General features: G+C 35.4%; 1 protein-coding gene across 3 annotated transcripts in view; it reads right to left on the bottom strand.

Annotated features, from left to right (window-relative positions):
- LOC150100355 (uncharacterized) overlaps positions 1-27,731 on the bottom strand; it is a 358,520-nt gene that overhangs the window by 232,747 nt on the left and 98,042 nt on the right. For all 3 annotated transcript variants that reach the window (XR_016549227.1, XM_090402349.1, XM_090402350.1), the window contains exon 8: positions 8,268-8,373. Coding sequence is in view for 2 of the 3 variants with exons in the window: in XM_090402349.1 (XP_090258475.1) it covers positions 8,268-8,373 (106 nt within the window). In the remaining variant the exon portion in view is untranslated. The remainder of the gene's footprint in view (positions 1-8,267; positions 8,374-27,731) is intronic.

Below are 27,731 nucleotides of genomic sequence, written 5' to 3'. Positions count from 1 at the left end.
CTTCCTCTTCTACAACACGTTGTTACTCCAGTTCGACCAATTCTTCGTTGGTCAACTCTTCAGGGGCACTTCCAATGAGTCGAAGTATGTCGTCATCATTCACTTCGAGATTCAGATTGTTTGCTAGGCCCACTATTTCTTCACTCATTTTACAAAGGTCTTAATTTTTTTCAAAACTTCCAAAATCATGCACAAACCTTTTGAATTTGAATGTCTTTTTCCATATGCCACTCATACATTGAGAGGTCATTTCATCCCAAGACACAGCAATATTTTAATAGCATGATAAATATTGAATGCTTTCCAGAATTGCGTGGTCATTTCCTCCAGTAGCAGAAATGGCTTGTGAAAAATTTCTCTGTTGATAATAAGCCTTAAACATTGCAAGAATTACTTTATTGATCCAACTGATGGATCAGTTGGATCAATAAAGTAGTGTTTAGAGGGAGAAACATGACCTTGAACTTGGTGAAGATCACCGATATAAGACGGATGACATGGAATATTATCTAGAATTAATAAAATTTTAAATTCTACATTTTCTTTCACAGAACAGTTTGCCATTTCACTCGCGTAACAGTTGATTAAGGCATCTCTGCAAACAATTTTTGAGTTATCCACAACTTCTTATTGCACCATTAATGAACTGGAAGAGTATGCTTCCTAATATTTTTGAAGGCTCATGGATTCTCACTGTGCCATACTACAAATAGTTTAAGTTTATATCCGGCCACATTACTCCCCCTAATAGAATCATAACATGGTCTTTAAGAGCTTTGAAACCAGGCATAGATTTTATCTTTTTGTGGATGAATATGCACAAGCATTTTTTTCCAAAATAAGGAAATTTCATCCATATAAAATATTTGCTGTGGCAAACAATTTTCCTCCGTAATAATTTTTATCCAATTTCTTCACAAACTCCTTAGCAACCTTCTCATCGGAACTTGCAGATTCACCATATATTTTCACATCATGCAGCACAAAATGCTGCTTGAATCTTATGAACCAACCGGAAGAAGTGTCGAATTCGTAGTCGTAATCAGTCCTGCTTTCTCCTTCAAAATGTTGAAGAGACTTAGTGCCTCAGTGGGTATGGTCATAGCGCTGAAAGGTATGCACTTTTGGTTCAGGTTTTCTATGCATGATGCAAGTAGCTTTTTCAATCACCGATAGGATCTTGTCTTTGCTTCGTCACTAGTGTTTAACTTGCAACTTTCTTTCAAGATTAATTGTTCATCTCTTTTCTGTGATTCTTCGCTAGGTATTCTGATTGAGCATGTAAGAGGCCATGTTCGACAAAATATTGCAAAACATTTAACGATAAATGCACAAATAACCTATTTCTGAAACACAAAATCAACAGAGGGACTGTTGAAGCCACGTGCCGACTGCCAAGGGATGTTGCTACTGAATGCGCTGTTGCCAATGTGCAAGATGTTGCTAAATAGAAACCTTTTTACTTGATGCTCTTTATGCTCGCTTGAGTCTTGTTAGAAAGTATAGCCAAAAATGTTATTTATTCCCTTATGGGATCAAGGGATGACTGTATTGCCAAATTATTTCCACAAATATGAAATGAGATAGTCATAGTGTGCTGAAACACTGATCAGAGGTCTCAGCAATAAATATGAGAGGCAGTCTACAACATGCCAACTCTTCAAATTCCAGTTGAGACAAATGTATTTTAAAGAGTAGCATTCGATATGATATTCATCACATTTAAATCATTCCATCAGATGTCATAAGATTTAATGGAGTCTACATCCAAATGAGTCTCATTAGTTTTGATTGTTGATTATGTAGGGTCATAAAATTCTTCACCTCATAATGTATTAGGCTCAAAGTAACTTGGATTTACATAAACCTAATTAATAGTATAGTTAATCTTATTTCCATTGACAGACTTGTATTCTCAGGCTGGTTTGTCTGTTTTGTAAGATGGAAAAAACCTGAGAGCAGTCAACTAACCTTCAGTTGAAAGCCATTATGTTTTTTTGAATACAATCCAGGTCTTTCGAACAAAAGGCTATCATTGATCCAGTGAGTCAGACTCCTAAAAATTCTACAATAACAAAATAAGCTTAACAATCAGTAATGTTATATAAACTGTCTATCTAAAATACATTCTTGAAAATAAATATTGCAAAAGTTAAACAGAGAGTGGGTTTAAAGTTTTAATGGCAATATCAGCTTGTTTTAATGAATCTCTTATAATTTTGGTAAATTATTTGGCTGAAATTATGCTTGTTCTTGGTGGATTTTTCCTTTCTATCATTTTTCTTAACCTTTCTCAAGTATGCTTGTTTAAATCTTTCTTGGAACACTCAAACTGGAAATTATTTTGTAGTTTTCACATTTTTAGTTTCTCCATTTTTTGATACAATGTTAGCGCTACTGCATTTTGGATTTTGACAGATTCTACTCAATCTTGACTTTATGACAGATTGTGAAATTCAAGATTTGACTTTCTAACAATCTGTCTCAACTATACAGTGTAGTTGTAAACTTTCCTAATAATCTCCAAAACATTTTACCATCCTCACAATATCAATCCTCTATATTCCATCTAAACTCTTCCCACGACATTATTTAGCTAGTTTTATCCATAATTAGCTTGCCTATATTTTAATGTACATTCTAACATGCTGATTTGCTTATCAGTACTTTATATATGGCTTCTTATCATGGGATGCTTTTTTAACTTCTTGAGTCCACTACACAGTTCTGATTTTTCTATTTTTGCAAAGAACTTCACTGTGTGCTTCTCTGGTTGAAGTCCCAGTTCTCTTCAGATTTTGCACTCTTTCTCTAGGTTTGTTTCTTGTTTTAAAATTCATGTTCTTTCAAAAGTGATATATATATATATATATATATATTAGGATAACCAAGCAATTTTATATGCTTGGTTATTTTAGCTCCTAATCCCAAGTATGCAAACAATTAAGTTTGCGCCTGAAACAAAGTTCAAGTCTAAAGATGGTACAACACCAGGGCAACTCATTGTAAAGGTGGTTAAAGCTTTGATCACTATTCTTAGTATTTTCCCATAATGTAAAGCACATCTCACTAGAAGATGTATACTGCAATGCATTATGGGTGGGGTCACTACCCAGACCGGTTTCGACCTTTTTTGAGGTCTCCTCAGTGAGTAGCTAGACCCTAAATACCAAGGTTTTAGTAATACAAAGCCTTATCAACTTTACCTATATAAGTTGCAACAAGGTGTATTAAGTTTTAATAAAAATCTCTGGAGGAGATATTGATGGGAATAAATTTTTAACTTGGGTATATTGTATATAAATGATTTTTATTAAAACTTAATACACCTTGTTGCAACTTATATAGGTAAAGTTGATAAGGCTTTGTATTACTAAAACCTTGGTATTTAGGGTCTAGCTACTCACTGAGGAGACCTCAAAAAAGGTCGAAACCGGTCTGGGTAGTGACCCCACCCATAATGCATTGCAGTATACATCTTCTAGTGAGATGTGCTTTACATTATGGGAAAATACTAAGAATAGTGATCAAAGCTTTAACCACCTTTACAATGAGTTGCCCTGGTGTTGTACCATCTTTAGACTTGAACTTTGTTTCAGGCGCAAACTTAATTGTTTGCATACTTGGGATTAGGAGCTAAAATAACCAAGCATATAAAATTGCTTGGTTATCCTAATATACAATATACCCAAGTTAAAAATTTATTCCCACCCATATATATATATATATATATATATGGAAGTCTACATCTGAAAGCTGTTCAACTTTGATTCTTTTCAAGAGTTTCATACACTTTTTTTTTTACAATGCGATACATATTTTTACTATCCTCAAAATTAGATGGTGATTATTTCTATTTCAAATTTTCTATACCAACCTGAAAATGTCACTATAAAAAAATAACCTAATCAAGACAATGTTATTTTATGTTCTCTCCATGTTTAAATATATGCACTTCAGTTGCAGAACAGAATATCATGTTAGTAATACCTCTGGTAGCACAATGTCCTCTTCTCCCCTTCAGCAAATTACTATCTTGAAACTTAAAATAAATCTTATATCAGTTTATTCATCCCTGGTCATCAATGTAATTATTACATCATTGACAGTTTAGCAATTTAAGTGAATCTTATCCACAGAGTATTGTAAACCTATAATATTTTAGTATCATGGCTTAGCCAAGATATATTCTGGACACCCTGCTTTGGAGACCAGACATATAAATAAGCCACTTCAGATATCCAATTAGTTGTCTGAAGTGTAAGACTACCCTATTTAGTAATAGGGTGGCAATGGTCTCACACCAAGAAATGAAATTCATTTACCTCTTAAGGACATTCACAAACATTCATGCCTACAGTGGCATCACAACCAACAGTGCAATGGTAGAGAGCAGAGATGTTCATATCCAATGTTAAAGTAATGGCTTACTTTTTGCTCCTTATACTTCATAAATCAATAGCCACAGGTCATATTATTCATCAATGTCACATTATTCATATTATTCCTTTGCACACTATCCTTCACAAAAGGTGTGTTATCGAGACTAATAAGCACAGTCCAATGCCATTTGTTCCTCTAAGAATTTATTTCAACTAAAATTTTCAACACCACCATGTCTTTGAATAGTTCCTAACATCATGTAAAAAAAACAACTGATAACTGCAGACAAACATCTTTACTTGTTCTATGTATGAATAATTCAAATTTGTAAGTCAAAGGTCTTTCAATATGTTGCTTATGTGCAAAAAAAAAATCAATTCATACATATTAATAAAGTCAAACTAGCAAGCTATTAGCTTTCCTCAAAGAAATAAACATCACTTTCTCTACTAGGAGTCTACTAAGTTTTTTTTTTTTTTTTTTTTTTTTTTAATGCCATCTATCCTACTTTAGTCAGACTGATTAGTCAGCACAGAGGAGGCTTACAGAACGTTAATATTACACCAGGCTCATTACACTGCATAAATTTAGTCTTGTAGAAGCATATCAAAATATGAGCATTTATTTAAAGAAATGCTTAGAAGCTTTACTACACTGCCCACATTTGAACCATAACGATGGGCTTTCTTTACTCAATCTATACACGTGATCTATAATACACTTCATTATCATACACTCAACTGTACTTCTATGTGTTATTTCCTAATAGCATAATAAAACACATGTTCTAACATCTGGATGTTGGTAGACAATTATATCCAGTTACTTTTGGATGGTGAATTTCTTGTTTCTTTATCTTGATGATGGCATACAAGATGTATAACGAAATATTTGTACATTACTAATTACATTACATGTAAATTAGTAATGAAATTTCCATTCTTTGCTCTGCGGTTACATATAATCCTATTTTAGTTTTGTATAACTGATGGAGTTTTTTTAAAGCATTATATTTTATGGTTCCAAGTCTGTTGGCATTATGAATGGCTTAATTCAGTGTATCTGGTGCTTTAACTTTATAGTTTAATGCTGTTTCATACAAATTGCTTCTTTACAAGTAAGGAGTGGACTTTCACCAATTGTAATAGCCAACATTAATTTTTTTTAATATCAGCCACATGAACACAAGAGGTAAGATCTATGACACAGAAGTGTTGTGTGTAGCTAAAAAGAAGAATTTATTGATGCATTTACTTAAGAGGTGAAGGTTGTAGGGAAAAAAAAGGTGAAAGACTGTCCCAGAGAGGATGAAGACTCAGGATGAGAAGTTTATTTGATGAATTTTGAGTTGAACTATATATGGGTATTAAACCAAGAGCTGCTCATGTTTGTGGATGATTAGAGGGAAGTGACGGATGGTAGCAGCCAATTCATGGAGTAGTACCCATGGAAATACCTACAGAAAAAACATGATACAGCATAGAGAAGCTATGGGAAAGCAACGGAAAAGTAACTGGAAGAAGACAGAGAGAGAGAGAGAGAAAAAAAAATCATCAGTTAAGTGAACTGCTCACTTCTGAATACAATAAGAATTCTGAGCACCACGCTAAATGTGGGAATAGGTCTAAATCTTGGGTAGATTTGAGTTTTATAAAATATCAGGAGTTAAGCAGGAGAGAAGTAATGTTTGGAACAAAAAAGAATAATAAGCTTTTTGGAGGTTACAGAGGCTAAGGACCTGATATGCTTATTATTATACAGGGGGTCAAAAGACTCATCATGGGAGACCCACACTAACCATTATTCACACAATACCTATATCATCCCTCTCAAATTTATTCATTGTTGTGACCTTCTAAACTACCTCTGGTAATCCATTCCACTCATTCAATATTCTCCAAACAAAGGACCTAGTCTTCACATCCATAATAACCATATTTTCACACAACTTCCAGAGGCACCCCATATTCTCCTCCAACTGCTCATGTATTAAAAAAAAATTGTTGTGTGTCAGCCTTATAGTATCCCTTTAGTAATCATGTCCCCTCTCCTCAACCTGTCAACTAAACTCTGCAATTCATGCACTTTCACAATCTATCCTCATAGGGAGCATTCTACAGATCCATCATCTACTTTGTCGCTCATCTCTGAATCCTCTCTACCACCACCTCCTGATCCAAATATGTGATCAGTAGTTAAGATGTGCCAAATCATAGCCTTATAAAAAGAGATAATAACCTCCCTATCTTTGCTTTTCAAAGTGTTCTTCAATATTCAAGTAATCCTGTGAGCTATTTCACCAACTTCTGCAATATGTCCTCTGAACTTCAAATCTCTGTTAATCATCAGCTCTTTGCTTTAAAATTAATTCTAAATATTGTGTTTATTTAAACTATTGCATTTCTTTTATCTTGTATTTGTAGTGTGATTACGAACAAATAATTAATTATAATTTACACTACTGATTAAATTACGTGAATTATGTACATACTTCACAATTTAATTAAACAATAAATTAAGTAATTATCCAGACATTTTAAACTTAACTTTAATTACTTCATTTTAAAAAACTTTTAATTTTCTTGACCATAAAAGCTCTGGAATGACTTCTAATGGGACTATATTGATCAAGCACATATAATAAACAACTATGTTATATCAACTAGTTTCACCAACTAAGGCTGTTGGTATCTTCAGGGTACATAACTGATGTAAGGCATTAAATCTGTTACAAACTATAATGAACCGATTCCAATTATATTAGACAAAGAACAGAGTGCGTACAATACATGTATAGAGCGTGCATGATCTCACTCATTGTTATTTAGGAACGTTCTATAGTTGGCACTGTAATTCAGTTCTGGTGAGTTAAGAGATCCAATAAGGGTCTTCCAGATCAAGATTAGTCCTTGGTTCCTGTTGAGGTTTTGTATACAGCTGGCAACTGCTGTGGCTTCTTTAACACGTTCATTGCCAATCACGCGATATCGCGTGGTGCGAGTTCTCTTCGGGGGGGGGTGCCGATCACGCGTTATCGCATGGCCGTCGCTGTCAAGTAAACAAAAATTTGGCCACCACACGAAATTCCAATTTTCAGCTTGGCAATGAACGTGTTAATAATTAGGGAGCAGAAGTCCTCCTCTATGTAAGGAATTGTGCTTCTAACCCACTCTATAATAAAAGATAGCCATCCTTTCTTCAAATATGCTGGAGTTTACAACATACCCTGCTCGTGCGGCTTGAATTACATCGGCCAGACTTCAAGAAGCCTTGAAATCAGGCAAAAAGAACACACTGGTGACGTCAATAATAACAGAGAAGAAAAATTGGAGTTAGCTTTTCATTTCTCAAGAACAAACCATATCAGAGAGTGGGATAGAAGCACAATTCCTTACATAGAGGAGAAATTCCGCTCCCGAATTTTTAAAGACGCCACAGCAGTTGCCCGCTGTATACAAAACCTTAACAGGAACCAAGGACTAATCTTGCCTGTGATCTGGAAGACCCTTATTGGATCTCTTACCTCTCCAGAACTGAATTACAGTGCCAACTATGGAACGTTCCTAAATAACAAGTGAGATCATGCACGCTCTAAGCATGTATTGTACGTGCTCTGTTCTTTGTCTAATGTAATTGGAATCGGTTGATTATAGTTTGTAACAGTTTTTTACTTTTTAGTGCCTTACATCAGTTATGTATCCTGAAGATGCCAACAGCCTTAGTTGGTGAAACCAGTTGGTATAACACAGTTGTTTATTATATGTACTTGATCAATATAGTCCCATTAGAAGTCATTCCAGATTTAATTACTTCATTTAATTATGTTCAAGATGTCAGACTTATTTACCTATGAGTTCATGCCTAAGAAATTTCATTTTTCTTACCTTATTTTCAGTGTCTTTATAGCAAAGCATCAGTCTTTCCATTTCTCTTTCAAGATGCTCATTTATAGATTTCAGTGCTTCAAGCTCTTTCAGTTTAAGCCGCAAACTACATTTAAAAACAAAATTATTAATTTGAATCCTTGAGGACCAAACAAATATATATATATATATATATAAAATGGACCAACGATTATTATTTTTTATGATACTGTCATTCAAAGACTTTGTTTTGGCTATGAGTGATATATGACAAATGACCAAAATATAATATTAATGCTTGTTGGAATTTTTTTTTTCCCATTGGTTATGCTATAAATTATATAATTAAACTTTCTCCTACAGTGAACTTAAACACTCTCCTTTTTGCCAAAGACAAAATAATAATTACAACTGAAGATAACTTACAGAAAGCTATTTTAGATCTAAATGAGATAGCCAAAGATTATGGTATGATAATATCAACAGAAAAATCAAAAACTATGGCCTTTAAAGGACAAGATCCAGCAAGAACTAAAATAGTAATAGATAACAAGATCTTAGAACAGGTGAATTCATTTAACTACCTAGGATGTATGATCATATATGAAAATGAAAAAGATATAAACGTAAAAATTGCAAAATATTTAAAAATAAAAGTAATTAACTCTATATTAAAACCAAACCTAGTTCAAAAACAAACCAGACTAAAAGTATACAATAGATTAGCCCTACCAGTCTTAATGTATGGAAGCAAAATCTGGACAATAAAACAAAATGACAAACAAAGATTAATAACAGCAGAAATGAAGTTTATGAGAAAAACTGCAAAGTATACCCTATTTGATCACAAAAGAAACAAAGAAATTATGAAAGAAAAAATTTAAAAATATAAACATAAATGGATGGAACATGTTCAAAGAATGAAAACAGAAAGATTACCAAAACAAGCCTTAAAGTACAAGCCATTAGGAAAAATAAAACCAGGATGTCCTCTTAAACAATGACTTCTAAGGCCAGAACAGGCCATGCTAGGCCTAAATCCTTGATACATGATGATGATGCCATGAAATTATATTCTTGGTTTCATCCATGGTTTGCTTACACTTAGATAAATACAAGTGTAAGCAAGCAAAGTTTGTACATGAAGCAACTTCATGACTGGGCTACTTGTATATAGAGGCTAATGAATTCACATAATTACTTTAATGTCCCATAATGCAAGGCATATATCCTTACAGACACATATAATGCTGTGCATTGTCATGAAGTTACTTCATGACATGGCCTTTTGTTTTCATCAGGGAAAAAGGGTGAGCAGCAAAAAGTCAGCTAATGGAACAAAACCCAGCTCAGCATTAGCAGAGATCAAGATTGACACCACCAATATAAGAAGCATCAATGGAAAAGAAATGGAACTAGCAGAAGATTTGGATAAGTACCATATCGATATAATAGATGTTCCCGAAATGAAGATAAAAACAGGCAAGATTTTTCTAAACAACAAATACAAGATATTATATTCAGGCAGTGGAAATCAGAAAAGAAAGAGTAGCTATAATATTCAACACTGAATATGAGGATAATCTTTTCGAAAAGCAGGCAAAGTGATGTGGGCAGAACAAAAAATTCCTCCAGTTCTTCCTCAGTAGATTCTTGAGGCAATAGAGTAGGCAGCTAGCTAACAAAAAAAAAGGAAAAGTTGAGTCTTGTTTGAGATCTAAACAGCAGAGTAGGAAATGATTACCAGACATTAGAAATGTTTTCAGAAAATTTGGAGAAAATAGCAAAACTAATAATGGTAAGTGCCTGCTGGATTTCTGTTTGCAAAATGGATTAGTTATTACTAATGCTATGTTTCAACATAAATGTGCACAAATTCACATTGGGTAAAGATGCAAGGAATAAGCAAAGTCTCACTGACTATGAGATTGTTTGACAATGATTTTCCCACATGTTCAGAAAAAGAGTATAAAGAGGATTTGAAATTGATCACCATTTAGTGTTTGAGCAGGATAAAACTGAATTTCATATTGAAAAGAAGGGCTTGTAAGAAAATTTTGAAATGAATAACAGTTAAGCATCAAGTGATGAAATGGAGACTCAAATACACAAAGATCATTCAAGGAAATATGAAAAACTTTGGAAACAAGAACCAAACCTTGGATATTCAGTGGCAAACCCTGAAGAAAACATGGACTGATTCAGCCAGAGAAGCATATGGTGAGGTTGTCTGTAAGGATAGAAAAAATCAGAACTCCATGAGGGACTCAGGAATTTAAAGAGGCAATCAAGGAAAAGAAGAAAGCATACTGAAAGTTCCTGCCAAGTAAGTTAGCTTGTGCTCTTAGAGAATACAAAGAAAAATGTAAGAAAAAATATTGTGCAAAACTAGCTAAACCTGACCTGCATCCTCAGTTAGGAGAATTAATTGCATGTGAGTTAAATGATAAATAACACTTAAAAGCAAGGACTGCATAAAAGAGAGAGAGAGAGAACTTTGCTAAAGATAATGGCCAAGGTGAGGGAGAAATCAAACAATGAAAGGAAGTTATCTGAACAAGCCAAAGCAAATCAAAGAGGTTTTTTTTTTTTTTTTTTTTTTTACAATGTAGCAAGTAAAAAGAAGGAGAACGAAAGAATAACCTTAATGAATGCAGATGGAAGAGTAGTAGCCGAGATGTTAAGCGATTACTTTAATAAGTATATTTCAGTAAGCCCCATTAGCTGTCTAGATGGCAGGGAGAACTAAATGAACGAACAGAGGTAGATGAATTCTTCAAGTGTCATTCCATAGAAGGAGGCCAGCAACTATGTCACGGAACTTTTTTTTTTCCCCTTTCTTTTGCTGCTCTGGAACATTTATTGTGATTCGTGCCTGGGTCTGCCTCTCCCTCTTTTTCCCTTCTAATATTAGATGAATCAGAAGCATTAAAACTGTTACAGGAGACTGACTCAAATACGGAAGTTTGACTGGATGGAATATCAGCACGGATGCTGAAACAATGTGCAAAATGGGTATTAAAGCTTATGTGCTAGTTTAAGCTCAATTAGGATTTAATGGATAAATACAGCACAGAAAAATAAGCACAGGTTTAATCGTTCCAACATTGTCTCTGTCACTGAGATATCTTTTAGGATGCAACATAAAAATTGTAATAACACATATGCAAAGTAATGAGTAGAAAAAGTTAGACAAGAAGCCTGAAATTCTATGAAAAGCATCCTCTACTGGTGCTTGGGGGGTCAAGCTTGGCTGTTGGGCTTAAGATCTAAGAATTAATGTTTCCAAAAATCTTGTGAACAAACAATCATTTAGATTAGGTTGGCTTTTTAAATCTTCTGCTCCCAATTCTGGAAAAAAAAAAAAAAAATCCATTTGTTGCAGTGAAGCTTAGGTTCCCCCCCCCCCCCATTTGAATCTGTGCAAAGTATCCAAAGGCATCATGGTCAACTAGACCTGACTAATTGACCATACCATGGTTGTGGTGGCAGATGAATTTCCTATGTTCTCCAAGGCAGATTTCCCAGTTTGTTCACAACATGACAAATTTCAAGAACAAGGAACCTTGTAAACATTTGGAATAGAAAGGAAAAGGAGCAAATCTTTAGGAGAATGGATAAAAGGTAGCCAACGTCAAATGAGGTTTGAAAGCAGAACAGAGATATTTCTTTAAAGTTCTGACTATTTTTCCTGATATATCCTGGATATAGGGAATAGTATAGCATAACTGTAATTTGTACGTTGGGAGGGATGGGAGGAACAAATATTTTGTTAATCTTTTTGGCACTGTAACTTGGACAGGATGGTATGACAAATAGTTTGGCTATGATTGAAGCCTAGTTGAAATAAGGATAGGGGGCTCTATTGACAAGGGCGTTAATAATACCATATTGTTGGGGTGGTAGGGATATGAAGGAAAAGTTTGTGTGTTATGGGAGGTTTTCTGTAAACTGAGAAGGAAAGATTGTCTAGAAAACGCTGTTATTTTCTTTTTCTATAGTCAACTGGATTCTGGGATGCTGATTGTTGAGATGAAAGAAGAAAAAAAAATCTAATATATCTGAGCCATATGGAAAACACATTAGTGTACCTTAGCAAGATGGAAGGTTTCAGAACTGCAGTATCAAACTGCTCCATATAGAAATTGGCTAGAAGAGGAGGAGGAGGAGAAAGCTTATGGGTGTATCCTCTGTTTATGTATGTTGTCCTTCCAAGTGAAGTACACAGTATGGATGGCAAAATTGAAGAGATTAATCATGCCAGGGAGGAAAACATTTTTATGTTAAAGTATCAGAAAAAAGGATACTTTAGGAGGTTGTTATAAAAACTTAAAGGGTTAAGTTTGCAAAATAAATATGGCAACATAGATTAGAATTGCTGAATGAAAGATCAGATGTAGTGTTGAGTCTATGAGAAAGAGGGTGATTGGTGACATACCAGAGGGTTCTGTCCTTGGGCCATTATTGTTTAAGATGTATATTAATGATACTGGTGAGGGTCTTGAGTGTGTTATTAGTTATGTGCTGATGCAGGGCGATTTCAACAGATTGGTTATATGGGCAAATGACAATGAATGCCGGTTCGTTGTTGCCAAGTGTAAAGTTATACATTCTGGAGAGAGGTTAATATGGGTAAGGTATTACATTAATGAGTAATCGATGAAGCTATAGAACTGGGGAGGGAGGACTACTGTAGATTGAGTTAAAGCATAAGAGTCACACTACTCAGGTGATTAAGTCATTCCACTGTATAACAGGGCTATTAAACAGAACATTAACTTGTAGGAATAAGAAAGTAATTACCCATTCAAATAAGACAATATCTGGATTACTGTGCATAGATATAGTCACCTTGGTTCAGGAGATAGGGAGGTAGTCAGTGGTGACACAGATAATAACTCGCTTCTGGAATTTTCCATATGCAGACAGAATAAAGGAATGTTTTCAGAGTTTGAAGAACAGGCACAGAAGACTTTGATTTATAAAGACTGTGGTCTTTAGGTGTTCTATTAATAAATATACTATGTCACAGGTATCTCTAAAGATTAGAGACAGAGGAGATGAGATATGATGATAGAAGTTAGTAAGGGGATCTTACAGTATAGATCAGAGATTTGAAGCTCGTGGATGGTAGAGGTAGAACTCAAGGTCATCTTTGGAAGCATGTGAGGTCCAGGTTCTTTTTATGTTTGTATGAATGAGCTACCCTAAGATGTTATAAGTGTATCTTCAGTAAATGTGTTCAAGGAGAGATGTGGCAGGTATTTCAGTATGAGTGTGTAAATGGGCACTTCCTTGATGAGCCTTTGGAGGTGCACTCATAATATCTCATTTGGTTATTTTAAATTCTTCAGTTTGTTCTTGTACTTCATTATAGAACTATTATCTACATATATATTCTTAATTTGTTCTGAAAATTATTTTGGTATTTTTCTTATTTTTAATGGGATTATTAAGTCTGCTTCGATTAAATCAGGGGTCGGTAACCAGCGGCCTGCATGTGGCCCATAAAAGGTTGACCATACTTACATGGCATGTGTCCAGTATGTTGAATTACTTAAATAATACATTTTATAACATGAATAATAAATTAAAAATAATTTTATACCTATACATATCTCCCGTGCAACTTGGAAATACCAACAAAAGGAAACTTTTGCTGTTATTATTAAAGATTAACAAACGGAATTTTCAACAAGATTTGTGAATTTTCATAAAAGATAACATCGAAATGCGATTATTTTTGAATGCTTTTAATGTTGACATTGGTCGATGCTTACCAAAAAAAAATATATATATATAAAATTTGAAGGATTAATAAGTTTTGCAAAGGTGATAGTCTCATTTGGAATCATATACATTTGCGAACAAGCATTTTCTGCCATGAGTTTTAGAAAAAATAAAATTTCTTCTCGATTGACTGACATGAATATTTGCATGCTTTGATTCGAATTTGCACACCACAGGTTATAAAGTGGATCTAGATAATCTGCCTAAGGGAAAACAATGACAAAAGTCACATTAAGCAGGGAGACATACGTACATATTATGGTGGATACAATATATTACTTTGTTTTTAGGTGATAATAATTTTTCATTGTGTTTTTCATTTTCATGCTTGTTTCATATCTCATACTTCAAATATTTCTGTGATTTTTAAAATTGACACAATAAAAATTTATAACTTTAAGTATTTTTTTTCACTCACTATTTTCTCTAAAATAAACGCTTGCAGCCCGATTATTAAAAATAAAAGTTGAATGTGGCCTGAATGTCTGAAAAGAGTGCCGATCCCTGAATTAAATCAATAAAACACATTATAAAGATGTTTGATGCATCAAACCTCTTTATAATATGAAGAGGTTTGATTCTCCCATAGAGGAGATAAACACAAACCATCAGATCTATTTAGATTAGGACAATGGAGCAATGGTTTTCACAAAATTCTTTACAAAATACTTTACATAACATATATATATATAAGAAAATGACTTCTATGAAGGATTCTTGTCTTATTACAGCAAACGCTGCAAAAAAGGCCATTTGACTGTCTTCTTTTTCTAAAGGTGAACTGGATCCTGGGAAGAAGTATATTTATTCTGGACAGAAACAACTACTGTAACTCAGAAGAGCCATTTCATACTACATAAATGTCATCAACATATCTATACCAATGTGTGGTCTAGGTGAGATATTGTCGAGACAACGTTCAAAGTGTTCTATAAAAAAGTTGGCAACAGTTGGGGGGAAATAGGACTTCCCACAGCTGTCCCTTCAATCTGCTGAGAGAATTTGTTTTGAAAAGTGAAATATCCCGAAAGAACAACAAAGGCAAATAGGAAATTCTTAGATAAGCACTTTTATGGTATGTAGGAATGTTATAACTGATCATAACATTGGGAGGACCTAGATGAAGATCACGAATCTTGTGATCATCCAGTTGAATAAGTTGAAGCTCTTCTTGCAGACATAGCAAGTAAATTGGACAAACACTTAGATAAGTTATTTGCAGGACATCCAATACAATTAACTACTGGTCTTAACATAACACCAGGTTTCTGAACTTTGGGCAACCCATATAATCTTGAAGGATGTGCATAGAAGGTCTTAAGTTTTTTCCTGAATTCTTCATCCCAACTAGAAACATTAGTAATAAGAAAATTACGTCTAGTGAACTGGCTAACAGTAGGATCAGAAGAGAAAAACCTGTAAGTAAATGGTCCCCAACAAAAACAAAATATTTCTGTAATATTCTCTTTTGCCTTATATAACAGCCATTATATTCATTCTGGATCACACCATCATCCTAGTCAAAAACTGGGACTATCAAGACATTATATTACATTGTGCTAATTCTTTGTGTTCTTCAAACAAACTTCTACTGAAAGAATTATAACACATTATCAACTTTATCAAATGGTTTTAGTTAAAGATAATGTCAATCAAAAAAGCATTTAAGTTTTAGGATCCCTGCCAATTCTGCTCAAGAGCAAGCAGCTCAATATTCCTCTCTTTTATGTGCAAGGAATTTCTGACAAAAATTACAAACCACTGAACAATTTTGTTGCCTTTTGTCCTGGCAGAAAAATCTTCACTTTTCTGGAATTTCCTAAAGACAAGCTTCTCTTGGCTTTCATATCAGATTACTTATTCTTGTGGATTATTGTATTATGGCCAAACTGGAAGATCTGCTGTTATTTTTCATGAAGAACATAAGTTGTATATCCAATATCATGAACCAGAACATTCTGGACTTGCTGAACATGCTATCTCCACAAAGCACAGAGTTTAACACAAGAATCCTTCATAAAAGTCAATTTCTTATAGAAGGTCTTTATGAAGAAACTAGTGAAACATTGCTCCATTGTCCTAACCTAAGTAGATTCAATGGTCGGTGTTTTTCTCCTTTATAGATAATACTTTTAAAATCAACTGATCTTTCCTAACTTTTAATGATATATATATATATATATATATATATATATATATATATATATATATATATATAATCTTAAACTAGATACAAAGGAAGCAGTTTAGAATTTTCTCTTATTGTTTAATTGTTGCTCCATTTTTGTACTGAAGATGCCTGTACATACACAAAAATTTTACAAATAAACATTTTCTACCTGAGTTTTTTCATTTTATTCTGCAACTGCTATTCTTAGGCTCTTTTGTGAGCTTTTTTTTTTTTTTTTCCAATCCGATATTTGTTAGTTTTATACTTCCATTAGTTATTTTTTTTGAGATCATTATTTTCAAGATTCTTCTTTGGATGCAATAAAGCTCACATTCTAACTCTTTGAAGTTATTCCAGTATTCTATATTTCACTCTTTATTGCATACAGTTTTATATTCTCCACACATTTGATTGGTCTTGTAGATATGTAAAATGTAGTTTTCTTTCACTACACTTTTCCCTCTTCTTTATACCATGTCTATTTTTGTACTATGTTTTTATCTTAATGCTTTTTTTATATAGTGTCTGGAAAAGCTGTCCATCTTTCTTCTGCATTTGTTTTTTTGTCTTTTATTGTTTTCAGTTCAGCTAAAGTCTATCTTGGTTTAGTATCTTATATTATCTCCCTGGAATAATTCTATCTTATACTTTGTTACTCTCTCTGTGTGTGTGTGTGTGTGTGTGTGTGTGTGTGTGTGTGTGTGTGTGTGTGTGTGTGTGTGTGTGTGTGTGTTATTCTTTGATGTCTCTGCTAGTTTTACTTAGAACATATCTAAGGATGATTTGGTGCAGTGGTTTAGTTAGTCCAAGTCTTATTATATCAGCACTATCCTATCTGAATTAAAAAATGGACTCTATAACCAGTCATGGAAAATGTGATACCTAATACTATCATATAACTTTAAGCCCTTAATATACCGTTGAATTTTAATATACCTTAATGCACTTTTAATTCTAGGGTTCCTAAGTGTTCACTTAAGCATCAAAACTCAATAACAGAAACTTCTTTGATAAATTATGGAGCCTACTACCATACTAAAAAGAAATTACTTTAATTTTCTGAAATTTTGACCTTCACATTACAGTCATTACCTGGAGTGAGCAAGCATGTGCACACACATGCACAAGTTACATTACAATTCAAACAGCATGACAATGATTTGTTCACCAATATTCTACTGGCCTGTCTCTAGTAGAAAAACTGCACTAAAGCTATATCCTATTTATAAAATAGTCAACATATGGAATGGCTATGGTTTTATTATAAAGAAAATATTGCTGATAATTTTAATTCATGCATAAGTGCTTGCTCACTAGAGCACATCTTTTAAAACATTGTTTATTAGTGTGTTAATGACACCTAGATTTTCTGTTGGGTAGTGGTAAGAGTTTGTATACATACTGGCCAGCATGTTTAGGATTACAGTAAACAGTGTAAAAAAGACTGCCGGAAGGATGATGAGAGACAAGTGTATCTAGAAATGGAAGTGTGTTTAGGATTACAGTAAACAGTGAAAAAAAGACTGCCGGAAGGAAGATGAGAGACAAGTGTATCTAGAAATGGAAGTGTGTTCTGAGTTTCAATAACAGGAACGAGACCTACATAGCCAATAAAATATGAGAACCAACTGGTACTCACAATCCACTGTTCCATCACCATTTCCTGCAGTGTAAACTATTATCAAGTAACCCTTAATATACTAAATGAATGAAAATTCTTGGCAATTTTTGACTTTGCCACCTAAACTCTATTACATATTTGCAGCAACTAAACTACATATACATAATAAATTAATTTTCAACAGGCTTACACATGTAACAAAAGTTAAATAGAATTATATTAAAAAATTTCAACATATTTCATCCAACATTACATGGACGTCGCCAGGGAGACAGACTATTAGCTACATTCAAAACACGAATCACAATGAGTCATAAATCACGTATTAGCTTGTCTCAGTCGCAGCTGGAGCATATATTAGATTAGAGTTCAACGGAATAACTGTAGAAAGTTGCTTAGACAAACAGAGCATCTAGAAAAATAACTGACACTACATTTCCCTCAGCCTCATACATAGTTGTCCACCATTATCTGCAGGGGATACATTCCAAGACTCCCCACAGATAGTACCAAACCCTATACATACTTTTTTTTCCTATACATACATACCTATGATAAATTTTAATTTATAAATTAGGCTCAGTAAGATATAAGCAACAATTAAAAATGAACGAGAACAATTATAACATATTATCTTAGCAACCTCAGCATACGTTTACTTCATTATTTATTTATTATTTTATGAAGTTAAGAACTTTCATCTTTCCAATTAAAAGGAAGCACTTTACGACTTCTATTTGGCATATCCAAATTGCCAGCATCACTACTCTTGCACTTTCGGGCCATTATTAAGCAAAATAAGGGTTACTTGAACACAAGCACTGTAATACCGTGACAGTCAACCTAATAACCGAGAACTACTCGGAACGGGGGGCAATTTAAAACTTAGGAATTGTTTACTAATTTAATAAGCCGAAAGGCTATTTTACTGGCGAACATGTTAACAGAAAAGGGGATGGTACAACACCAGGTTGTTGTACCATCATCAGGTTAGTAATTAATATAGGAGTACACCACTTCAGCAATTCGATAGTAGAGGTATGTAAGTTCACGTTCACTTAAAACCTTGATATTCCAGATCTACCTACTCACTGATGAGACCTCAAAAAAAGTTGAAACCGGTTTTGGTAGTGACCTCTTCTCATAATGTAAAACAATATATATATACATCTCTTAGGAGCTGGGTTTTACATTATGAAAGAATATTAAAGTTAGTGAGGGAGCTTGCTCCACCTTTGCATGGAGTTGCCCTAGAGTTGTATTATCCAAGTGATCATTTATACTTGGGCCTGCCGATAGTTTTTTCGGCATGAAACTCTATGGATTTCGATCTGAGTTTTGTACCCAGCTATTAAAACATGAAGGGATTTTCCATCCCCCTTTCTATTAGGAATTGTTTATTTCTGGAATTTTCCATTTAATATTTTGGATGGCTACTTAGTGACTAAAAGGCGGAGCATATACAGAACAGCATGGATATGCTGGACAAAGGGATGATTCATATCCCAGGCCGTACAGTGAGAGATTTCACCATGTTACTTGGAATGGCATGCAATTTAAAACTTATGAACTGTTTATTACTAAAAGAAAGAGCTATAAGGCTTCATTTTAATGATGTAACATTGTAAAATTGACTTGACAGCTTCCAAGATTTACATCCTTGGCATCCCAGTTGCTTTAGCTTGCACTACTTAAGTTAGTTCAGAGGCCTCTCTGCAATTCAACTCAGAGACGCTGGGGATTGTATTCTTGTAAGCTCTCAGGTTCAACTTACGAAACTTTCGTGTTTCTATAAACATTCGGCTTTGAAATAATGTTGGATCTAGTATCCACTTTGCCAGTGTAATTATAAATTGTTTATTTCTGGAATTTTCCATTTAATATTTTCAGACCGGGGTTCACCACAGATAACTGAAACTGCTGATAAGGGCAGACTACAGTATTTGCAGTCTGGTCCCAGACTGAGTCAGAATTATTTCAGTTCCTAGAGAAAATAAACTCCTTGTACTCCCATATCAAGTTCACAATTGAACATGAATCCAATAACCAACTACCATTTTTGGATACTTTAATAATTTGTAATACCACATAACATGTTGAATTTTCAGTTTATCAGAAGCCAATCTTAACTGGCAGATACATTCACTCATCTTCCCACCATTATCATCCATCACAGAAAATGGGTATCATCAAGAGCTTTGTACACAGAGTTCATGTGGTCTGTTATTCTAATCCCCTTTTATTACATGAACTTAATAAAATTAAATGCAATCTGATATATAATAGATACAACAAAACTACCATTCAAAAAATTATTGATAATTATCATCCTTCTACCAGGCTACAATCTGATGTGAAAAGAATTTCAATACCCTACCTTAAAGGAACCTCAGAACAAATAGCAAGGATTCTTCATAAATTCAATATATATGCCTCCTTCAAACTAGATCAGAAATTGTCTTCTTTTCTGCCATCTACAAGGGATACATTGCCACCTCTTTCTTTACCAGGTGTCTATCAATTACCCTACTAATGTCTTTGCTATTTTAGATAGACTGGCCATTCTGCCTTGATTAGAATTGAAGAACATCAAAGCCTATATTACACTTATGGAATCTGACAAGTCTGGTCTTGCTTCTCATGCTATTGACACTGGGCACAGAGTTCGTTGAAACCAAAACAAGACCTCTTCATTCCAGCAAGTTCAAATTCGATTGTTTTTTTACCTTGAAACCTGTTAAACGCTACAAAATTATCTGAACCTGAACCAACCAGACGCCATACCAATACCCAAGTTTTGGAAAAGGATCACTATTAAGTGTTCATAAGTTTTTTTTAATTAACAATTATTTTAAATAATTTATCCATGCAACTTTTTACAATTACCACTTTGAACTCTACTAGTGTAATATCATATACTTCAGCTGCAACTGAGACATGGGTTGATCTAACCATTAAGCATAATGCTTCCCAACACCATGACCTCAGCACTGCTGATCTATCCCTTTCAAGAACATTCCTATGATTATAAGCAGTACCATATTCATGCCAGATCAAGTGTCATCTAGAATCTGAAGAAAGACTAAAACAAATCTCTGGAAAGAGTACATTAGCCCATTAATGACTTGTCCAATTTTTATGGATACAATGCCACTGAAAATGTACTCTACAATGAGCTGTAAATAAAGGGATAGAGACTACAAGCCTTCTGGCTTACTTGCTGCAGACATCTTGCCACAGTTTGTCAAGATATGATTATCTGTGCTTGAATGGAGCCAACTTGCAAGTTGACCTGCTGTAGCATGCCAAATGTTTTTTGCTGTTATTAAAAACAGTCTTCATGCTTTATGGTAGAGCAAGAGTAACCTCTTAGCAAACATCTGGAACAAATTTTGTTGGTTTGAGATGCTGCCCAGAGCCTGGATACAATGCTATGTGAGATTCCACACTCTGGCAATATCAGTAATTCTGCAACTCTCAAGCTTTCCAGTAATTCTTCCCTACATGAAATCATCTAGATGTCTTAAGACACAGGACACCTAAGTTTGCAACTTTGTTCTTTTAGGAGGTCATTTTGTCATACACAACAGCTCATCATACCATGCCTTAAACATACTCAAATTCGCTACAGACACCACACTCTCAGGCAAGGCATTCCAATCATTCACAACACAGCATGCTAGTTCTCACTCCCCTGCTCACACCATCCGTATACAGCTTCCAGGGATGATCTCTGATTCTCCCCTGATCTCCCACCATTTTCTGTAAAACCTCTCCAACACTGATCCTATAACAACCCCTTAGTAACTTGTAGGTCTCTATCATATCACTCCTCTTCCTCCTATCTACTAGACTCTGTAAATTGTATTTTTTCAACCTTTCCTCATATTCGACATTGCAGAAATCAGAAACTAACCTTAGTCAATTGCCTCTGGACCGTATCTGACATCTCTTTGTTCTTTTGAAAACTAGGTAACCAAATCTGCACACATGTGGTCTAATGAAGGCCTTATACAATGGAGCAAGAATCTCCTTACTTCTACAAGTCAATGTCCTCTGCATCATTACCAGAATTTGTGGTGTTGTCCTCCCAATTTTGGAATGTGTTCTTAAATTTTATATTCTTATCCACCATCACCCCCAATCTCTTATTTCCTCCAAATCCAACAATATATCCTTACCAATTGTAAATTCTACATCCCATCTTTGTTTCCCAAACTTTAAAACTTTACATTTTGCAACATTGAACTAGCATTCCTACTTCTGTGCCCATTCACTTAATTTATTCAAGTCTTCTTATAAGGCCAGAACATCTGCTCTACTTCTCATAGTTTGTCCCAACTTTGCATTATCTGCAAACAACTGAATATACACATCCAAATCTTCCCCAATATCATTAACATACAGGTTAAATAGCAATGGCCCTAAAACACACCCCAGACATGCGACTAATGACTTTCCTCTTCTGGGATATTGCTCCCCCATACACAACTTGCTGATACTTATCAGATAGCCAGCCTTGATCCAATGCACTAATCTAATATCCAACCCCATCTACTCTAATTTGACTATCAGCTTATCATGCAGTAATCTATCAAAAGCCTTTGCAAAATCAAAGTATACTACTGTGTATCCCTCTCTTCTGTCCAAGGAAGCCATCACCCTATTGTAATAAGTAAATTACTAAAACATGACCTCCTTTTAGCAAATTCATGTTGTCCATCAAAGATATTACTATTGTTGTCAACCTAATTCTGGATCCTAGTTGTCTCAGCAGCTTCTCCAACAACTTACCACAACACCTGACACGCACACACAGGCCTATAATTTGATGCTTGAGTTCTATCACCTCTCTTATGAAGTGGCACAATCTTGCCCTCCTTTCACTCCTTCGGAACCTCAACCCAGTGCATCAGTCAATAGATCTTATTCCTTTAAAATTAATTACCAACATTATTCAAAAATTAAAGTCATCAAATAAGGCTTAAAAAACATTGCCAAGCAGTGATTCCTTTGAAATTACATTTAAAATATGCTAACTTTCAAATGATGTTACTTTGTGAAATAAGTCAAAACCTCTTTAAAATTAATATCACTGACTAGTATAAAATGCACATTGTCAACCTAGTCATTTACACAGCGAGAGAGAATTTTATTCAATGTTTAAATCAGTGGTTTCTGAACTGTGCACACATACACACTACCCCCCCCAAAAAAACTATACAAAATTATATAAAGAACTTTATATAGTTTCTATATTCGGCATGAAACTCTTTGAGTTTCTTATTAGGCTAAGAAACAATATGGATATAATATCCCTTAACTTAAATAAGTTCATGTCGCCGAATTGAAGCCTTTGGCTCTTCATTATTAATAATTTAAAAGGATGCCTCTTGGCAATTCTCATAGAAGTGATGTAAGTTCTGTTTGCTATAAACTTGGTATTAACTAGGGTAATGAATAGTGGAAGAGGAGTCAGAGAAAAAAGATGGCGGCTCGTGTGTTAGTGTTTAATGTCGTGTATTATTGATGATGAATTGTGAATTGGATTGATATGTTTTTAGCGATTTATATTTATGCTTATTCATTAGTAATAGTAGTTAATTGCTTGCTACCATAATCAGTCACTTTATTTTCCATAGTGCTTTATCCAGGTAAGTCATTTGTAATTACAAGGGCGATATGCTAGGCCTACAGCCACTAGTATCGCCTTTGTTTGTTTCTTATAGTGACATTTTATTGCTGGTAGACACCTAAGAGTGTCTACGGGATTTGCTAGTGGACCCTCAAAAGTCCACAGGATTATCTTTACCTGCTTGGGACACCTGAGAAATTTCTACTCTTTCTCCTTCTGTCTTGAAATGGCAAAATTTGTGAATGAAACCAAATTCGAGGAGGTATATAGGGAATTCCTCAGACTGGGAAAGCTGCTGAGTGATAATTGGCCGGGAAAAGTGAAATTGTATGACACGTTTCCCCCCGAATGTGTCTCAGACGTTGTCGCTGAAGATCATTTAGAATCGGTGCCTTCTACTTCTTCAGACTTTGTAGAAGGGGGCGCATGCAAAAAGCGATGAACAACAGATGAACTGCACAATGACAATACTGAAATGGAACAGGATTCTCAGGGTTCGGACGCCGCTATTTCTCCCAAAGAAAAGGTGCCTCCAATCATCCTTAGAGAAAAGCATAAGTGGGCAGCTTTAAGATCCACAATGTCCAATTTGCGTATTGGCTTCATTAAGGCCAAAAACATGGATGAAGGCATAAAGATCCAGCCAGCAACAGTGACAGACTATAGAAGGTTGTCCAAAGAGCTGGACGACAGAGGCATCCAGTATCATACCTTTGCGCTCAGCTCCGAAAAAATAAATATATATAAAATATATATATAAAATATATATAAAATAAATATAGCTGCTGACCTAAATTCTCAGGATCTGCCCCCAGTCAAAGTGAGCAGAATGTACAAAGCTGACAAGACTCCCATGCCATTGGTCCTTGTTGAGATTCATAAAATATACAAGGATATTTACAACTTAAAAACAGTCTGTGGTCTCATCATCACACTGGAACCACTCCGTAAAAGATCATCTTCTGGGCAGTGCCACAGGTGCCAGAAGTTTGGCCATGCCCAGAATCTATGCAGAGCGGAATATAGATGTTTAAAATGTGGAGACAGCCACCCAACCAATACCTGCACAAAGCCGAGGACTACCTCAGCCAAATGTGCCAACTGCAGTGGCCCTCATCCTGCGAACTACAAAGGATGTACTCAGCACCCAAAGAACAGACGGATGGAGGCAATCAATCAGCCCTCCTCCTTCAGCACAAAAACACCAGAGGCCAGACATCAAAACCGGAGACTCAGCGGCCACAGTCGGAGACCTCCAATAATAGAGACACCCGAAAGCAAACAAGAAGCTATGCTGATGTGACCTGTACAACTAGACCAAATCCAGAACAAAATCAACCAACAGCACCTAAAAACCTAACAGCTGTTATTACGGCCTCACTAGCAAACATGCTACAAAATTTTAGCCTATCAAACCCTACTGAAACCTCCACTAAAAGATTTCTTCGTGAAACACAGGTCATCCTCAACAGCTCTCATAAATGAATAATAACAAACTCATTCCAGCATCTCTTCAGATAGTTGCGTGGAACGCAAATGGCCTTAAAAACAAAATTCTGGAACTCCGACACTTCACATCTAGGTATCAACCAGATGTTATTTTAATCAGTGAAACTCATTTAAAACCCTCAGACAATCCTACAATAAGGGGCTATCACCTATACAGAAATGACAGACTACTCTACAGAGGCGGCAGCACTGCCATCTTTATAAAAAACTACATCAAGCACCACTCTGTGAGCATTCCTTCAACTACTAACCTTGAGATCACAGGAGTGGAAGTAGTCACCAGCTCCATTGGCAAACTGAAAATCTACTCAGCTTACAACCCTCCCCAAAAATCTCTACTTCACTCTGATCTAAATGCCATCTTATGCACCAGAGAGCCTGCCATTATTGCCGGGGATCTGAATTCCAAGCATCCTGCGTGGAATTGTACAACCACAAACAAGAATGGTTGCATCCTTTACAATTACTTAGGATCAAGCAACGCTGTTGTGGCAGGCCCCACCGAACCAACTCATCTCAGTACGTTCGGCACTGCTGACATCCTGGATATAGCTATCCTTCAGGATATTAAACTTCAATTCAGCATCATATCTATGGATGAACTATCATCCGATCACATTCCAATTCTGCTACAGCTGGGAAATCAAGAATACCTATGTCCTCCTTCTCACTCCTACATTGCATGGGAAAGACTATCAGCAGCACTGAAGGATTATATTGGACCTGTTCCTCACATACGCACAAAAGAAGAAGTAGAAACTGCAGTTACAAATCTCACGCAACAAATTAATTCTGCTATAAAGGTAGCTTCCTCCTACAAATCTTCCCACAAGCCAGATCATTTGCCGGAAGACATCATGAACTTGATCAGAGACAAAAACAGAGCTAAGAAAAGATACCGTAACACGTGTGCACCACAAGATAAAATACATCTAAACAGATTAAATGGGGCAGTAAGAGATGCACTCAAAGCCTATAGAGAGCAAGTATGGGATGAAAAGTTATCCTCCATTTCACCTACTGATTACTTCATCTGGGGACTACTGAAAAATATCAAAAACAAAGACAGATCCCTTCCCCCAATATTCTCTGACCAGGGCCTTGCTCACACAGATGTAGACAAAGCAGAAGTTATAGCACACAACTTAGAGGAGCAATGCAGGCCTTCGTATGGAAACCTTGACTTTGACCACATATATAAGATTCACAGCAAGGTCACACACTCACTCAAACTTCCTATCTCCAGCACTGACCATATTGCACCAACATCACCTGCTGAGTTATATGACATTATTAAAAAATTAAAGAACAAAACAGCTCCTGGGCCAGACGGCATTACTAATTGGGTGATTAAACTTCTGCCCCGAAAAGCAGTAGTGCACCTGACCAGTATAATAAATGCAATTTTAAGATTTCACTATTTTCCTTACACCTGGAAACTGGCTGACGTAATTCCTATACATAAGCCAGGCAAAGACCCACACCTACCACAAAATTATCGTCCAATCAGTCTTATCTCAAATCTGGGTAAGGTTGCAGAAAAGGTCATCCTCTCACGACTCCAAACCTCAGTAAATGACCTAAACATCCTCCCTAAAGAACAGTTTGGTTTCAGGCAACACCATAGTACTACCCAGCAAATCCACAGAATTGTGGAATACATCACCACCAGCTACAACTGGCACCAGTGCATAGGCACTGTTTTCCTAGACTTATCCAAAGCATTTGACAAAATCTGGCATTTTGGACTCCTGCACAAACTTATCTCAGCCAATACCTCACTAAAAATGGTTCACTTAATCCATTCATATCTTCAGAATAGATCAATGCAAGTAAAAATCAACGGTTCTACATCCCCCCAGCGCCACATCTTTGCTGGAGTGCCGCAGGGATCTCTACTGGCTCCATTGCTGTTCTCTATATACATGTCAGACATCCCATACAATCCTATGACTTCCATTTTGGCCCTGCATGCAGACAATACAGCAATACTAACCAGATCTCTCAAACTCCATTTCATTACCAGAAAGCTTCAAGAAAACATTCTAAAGCTGGAGGGTTCGTTCTCTAAGTGGAGATTGGAAGTCGACCCCCAGAAAAGCTCAGCCGTTCTTTTCTCAAAAAGGTCAATGTCTCCTGTAGGAGATGTGTTACTATTCAATACTAAAATTCCCTGGCAGACAGAAGCAAATTACCTGGGTGTGATTCTCGACAAAAAGCTATCTTTCAATCAGCACACTAAGTCTGCGTGCACAAAGGCATCTAAAGCCATAGCTCAGATCTATCCGCTAATTAATAGAAATAGCAAGCTCAGCAACAGAATCAAATTGCAACTATACCTGATGACAATTCGTCCTATAATCACCTATGCCTCTCCTGCCTGGTGCCACACCTCTAATGCTAACATTATCAAAATACAGCAAGTGCAGAACAAGTGCTTGAGAATGATTCTGAACGCCCCGTGGTATGTTAGAAACAATCAACTCCACAGAGACACAAATATTCCCTATATTTTCTCTTTTCTACAATCCTTAGCATCCAAGTTTTTCCTAAAGACATCCACACATCCCAACGATTTGGTTCAGCAAGCTGCAGCATACGATCCAACGGACATATTCAAATATAGAAGACCAATAGCTATATTAGCCTCCTTTAGTGATGCATAATCCCCATGTTCTTTCAAGGCAAGCAATCTGCTCATAAATTTTACCTTCACTGTAACCACAACGGATAGCAGGGAATATGAAAAGCATCTTGCTT

The sequence above is a fragment of the Typopeltis vanoorti genome, chromosome 13 (assembly GCF_054136105.1).
Source record: "Typopeltis vanoorti isolate ZY-2024b chromosome 13, IOZ_Tvanoo_1.0, whole genome shotgun sequence".
NCBI classification, from domain to species: domain Eukaryota; kingdom Metazoa; phylum Arthropoda; class Arachnida; order Uropygi; family Thelyphonidae; genus Typopeltis; species Typopeltis vanoorti.
This window is presented reverse-complemented; position numbering and strand designations above follow the sequence as displayed.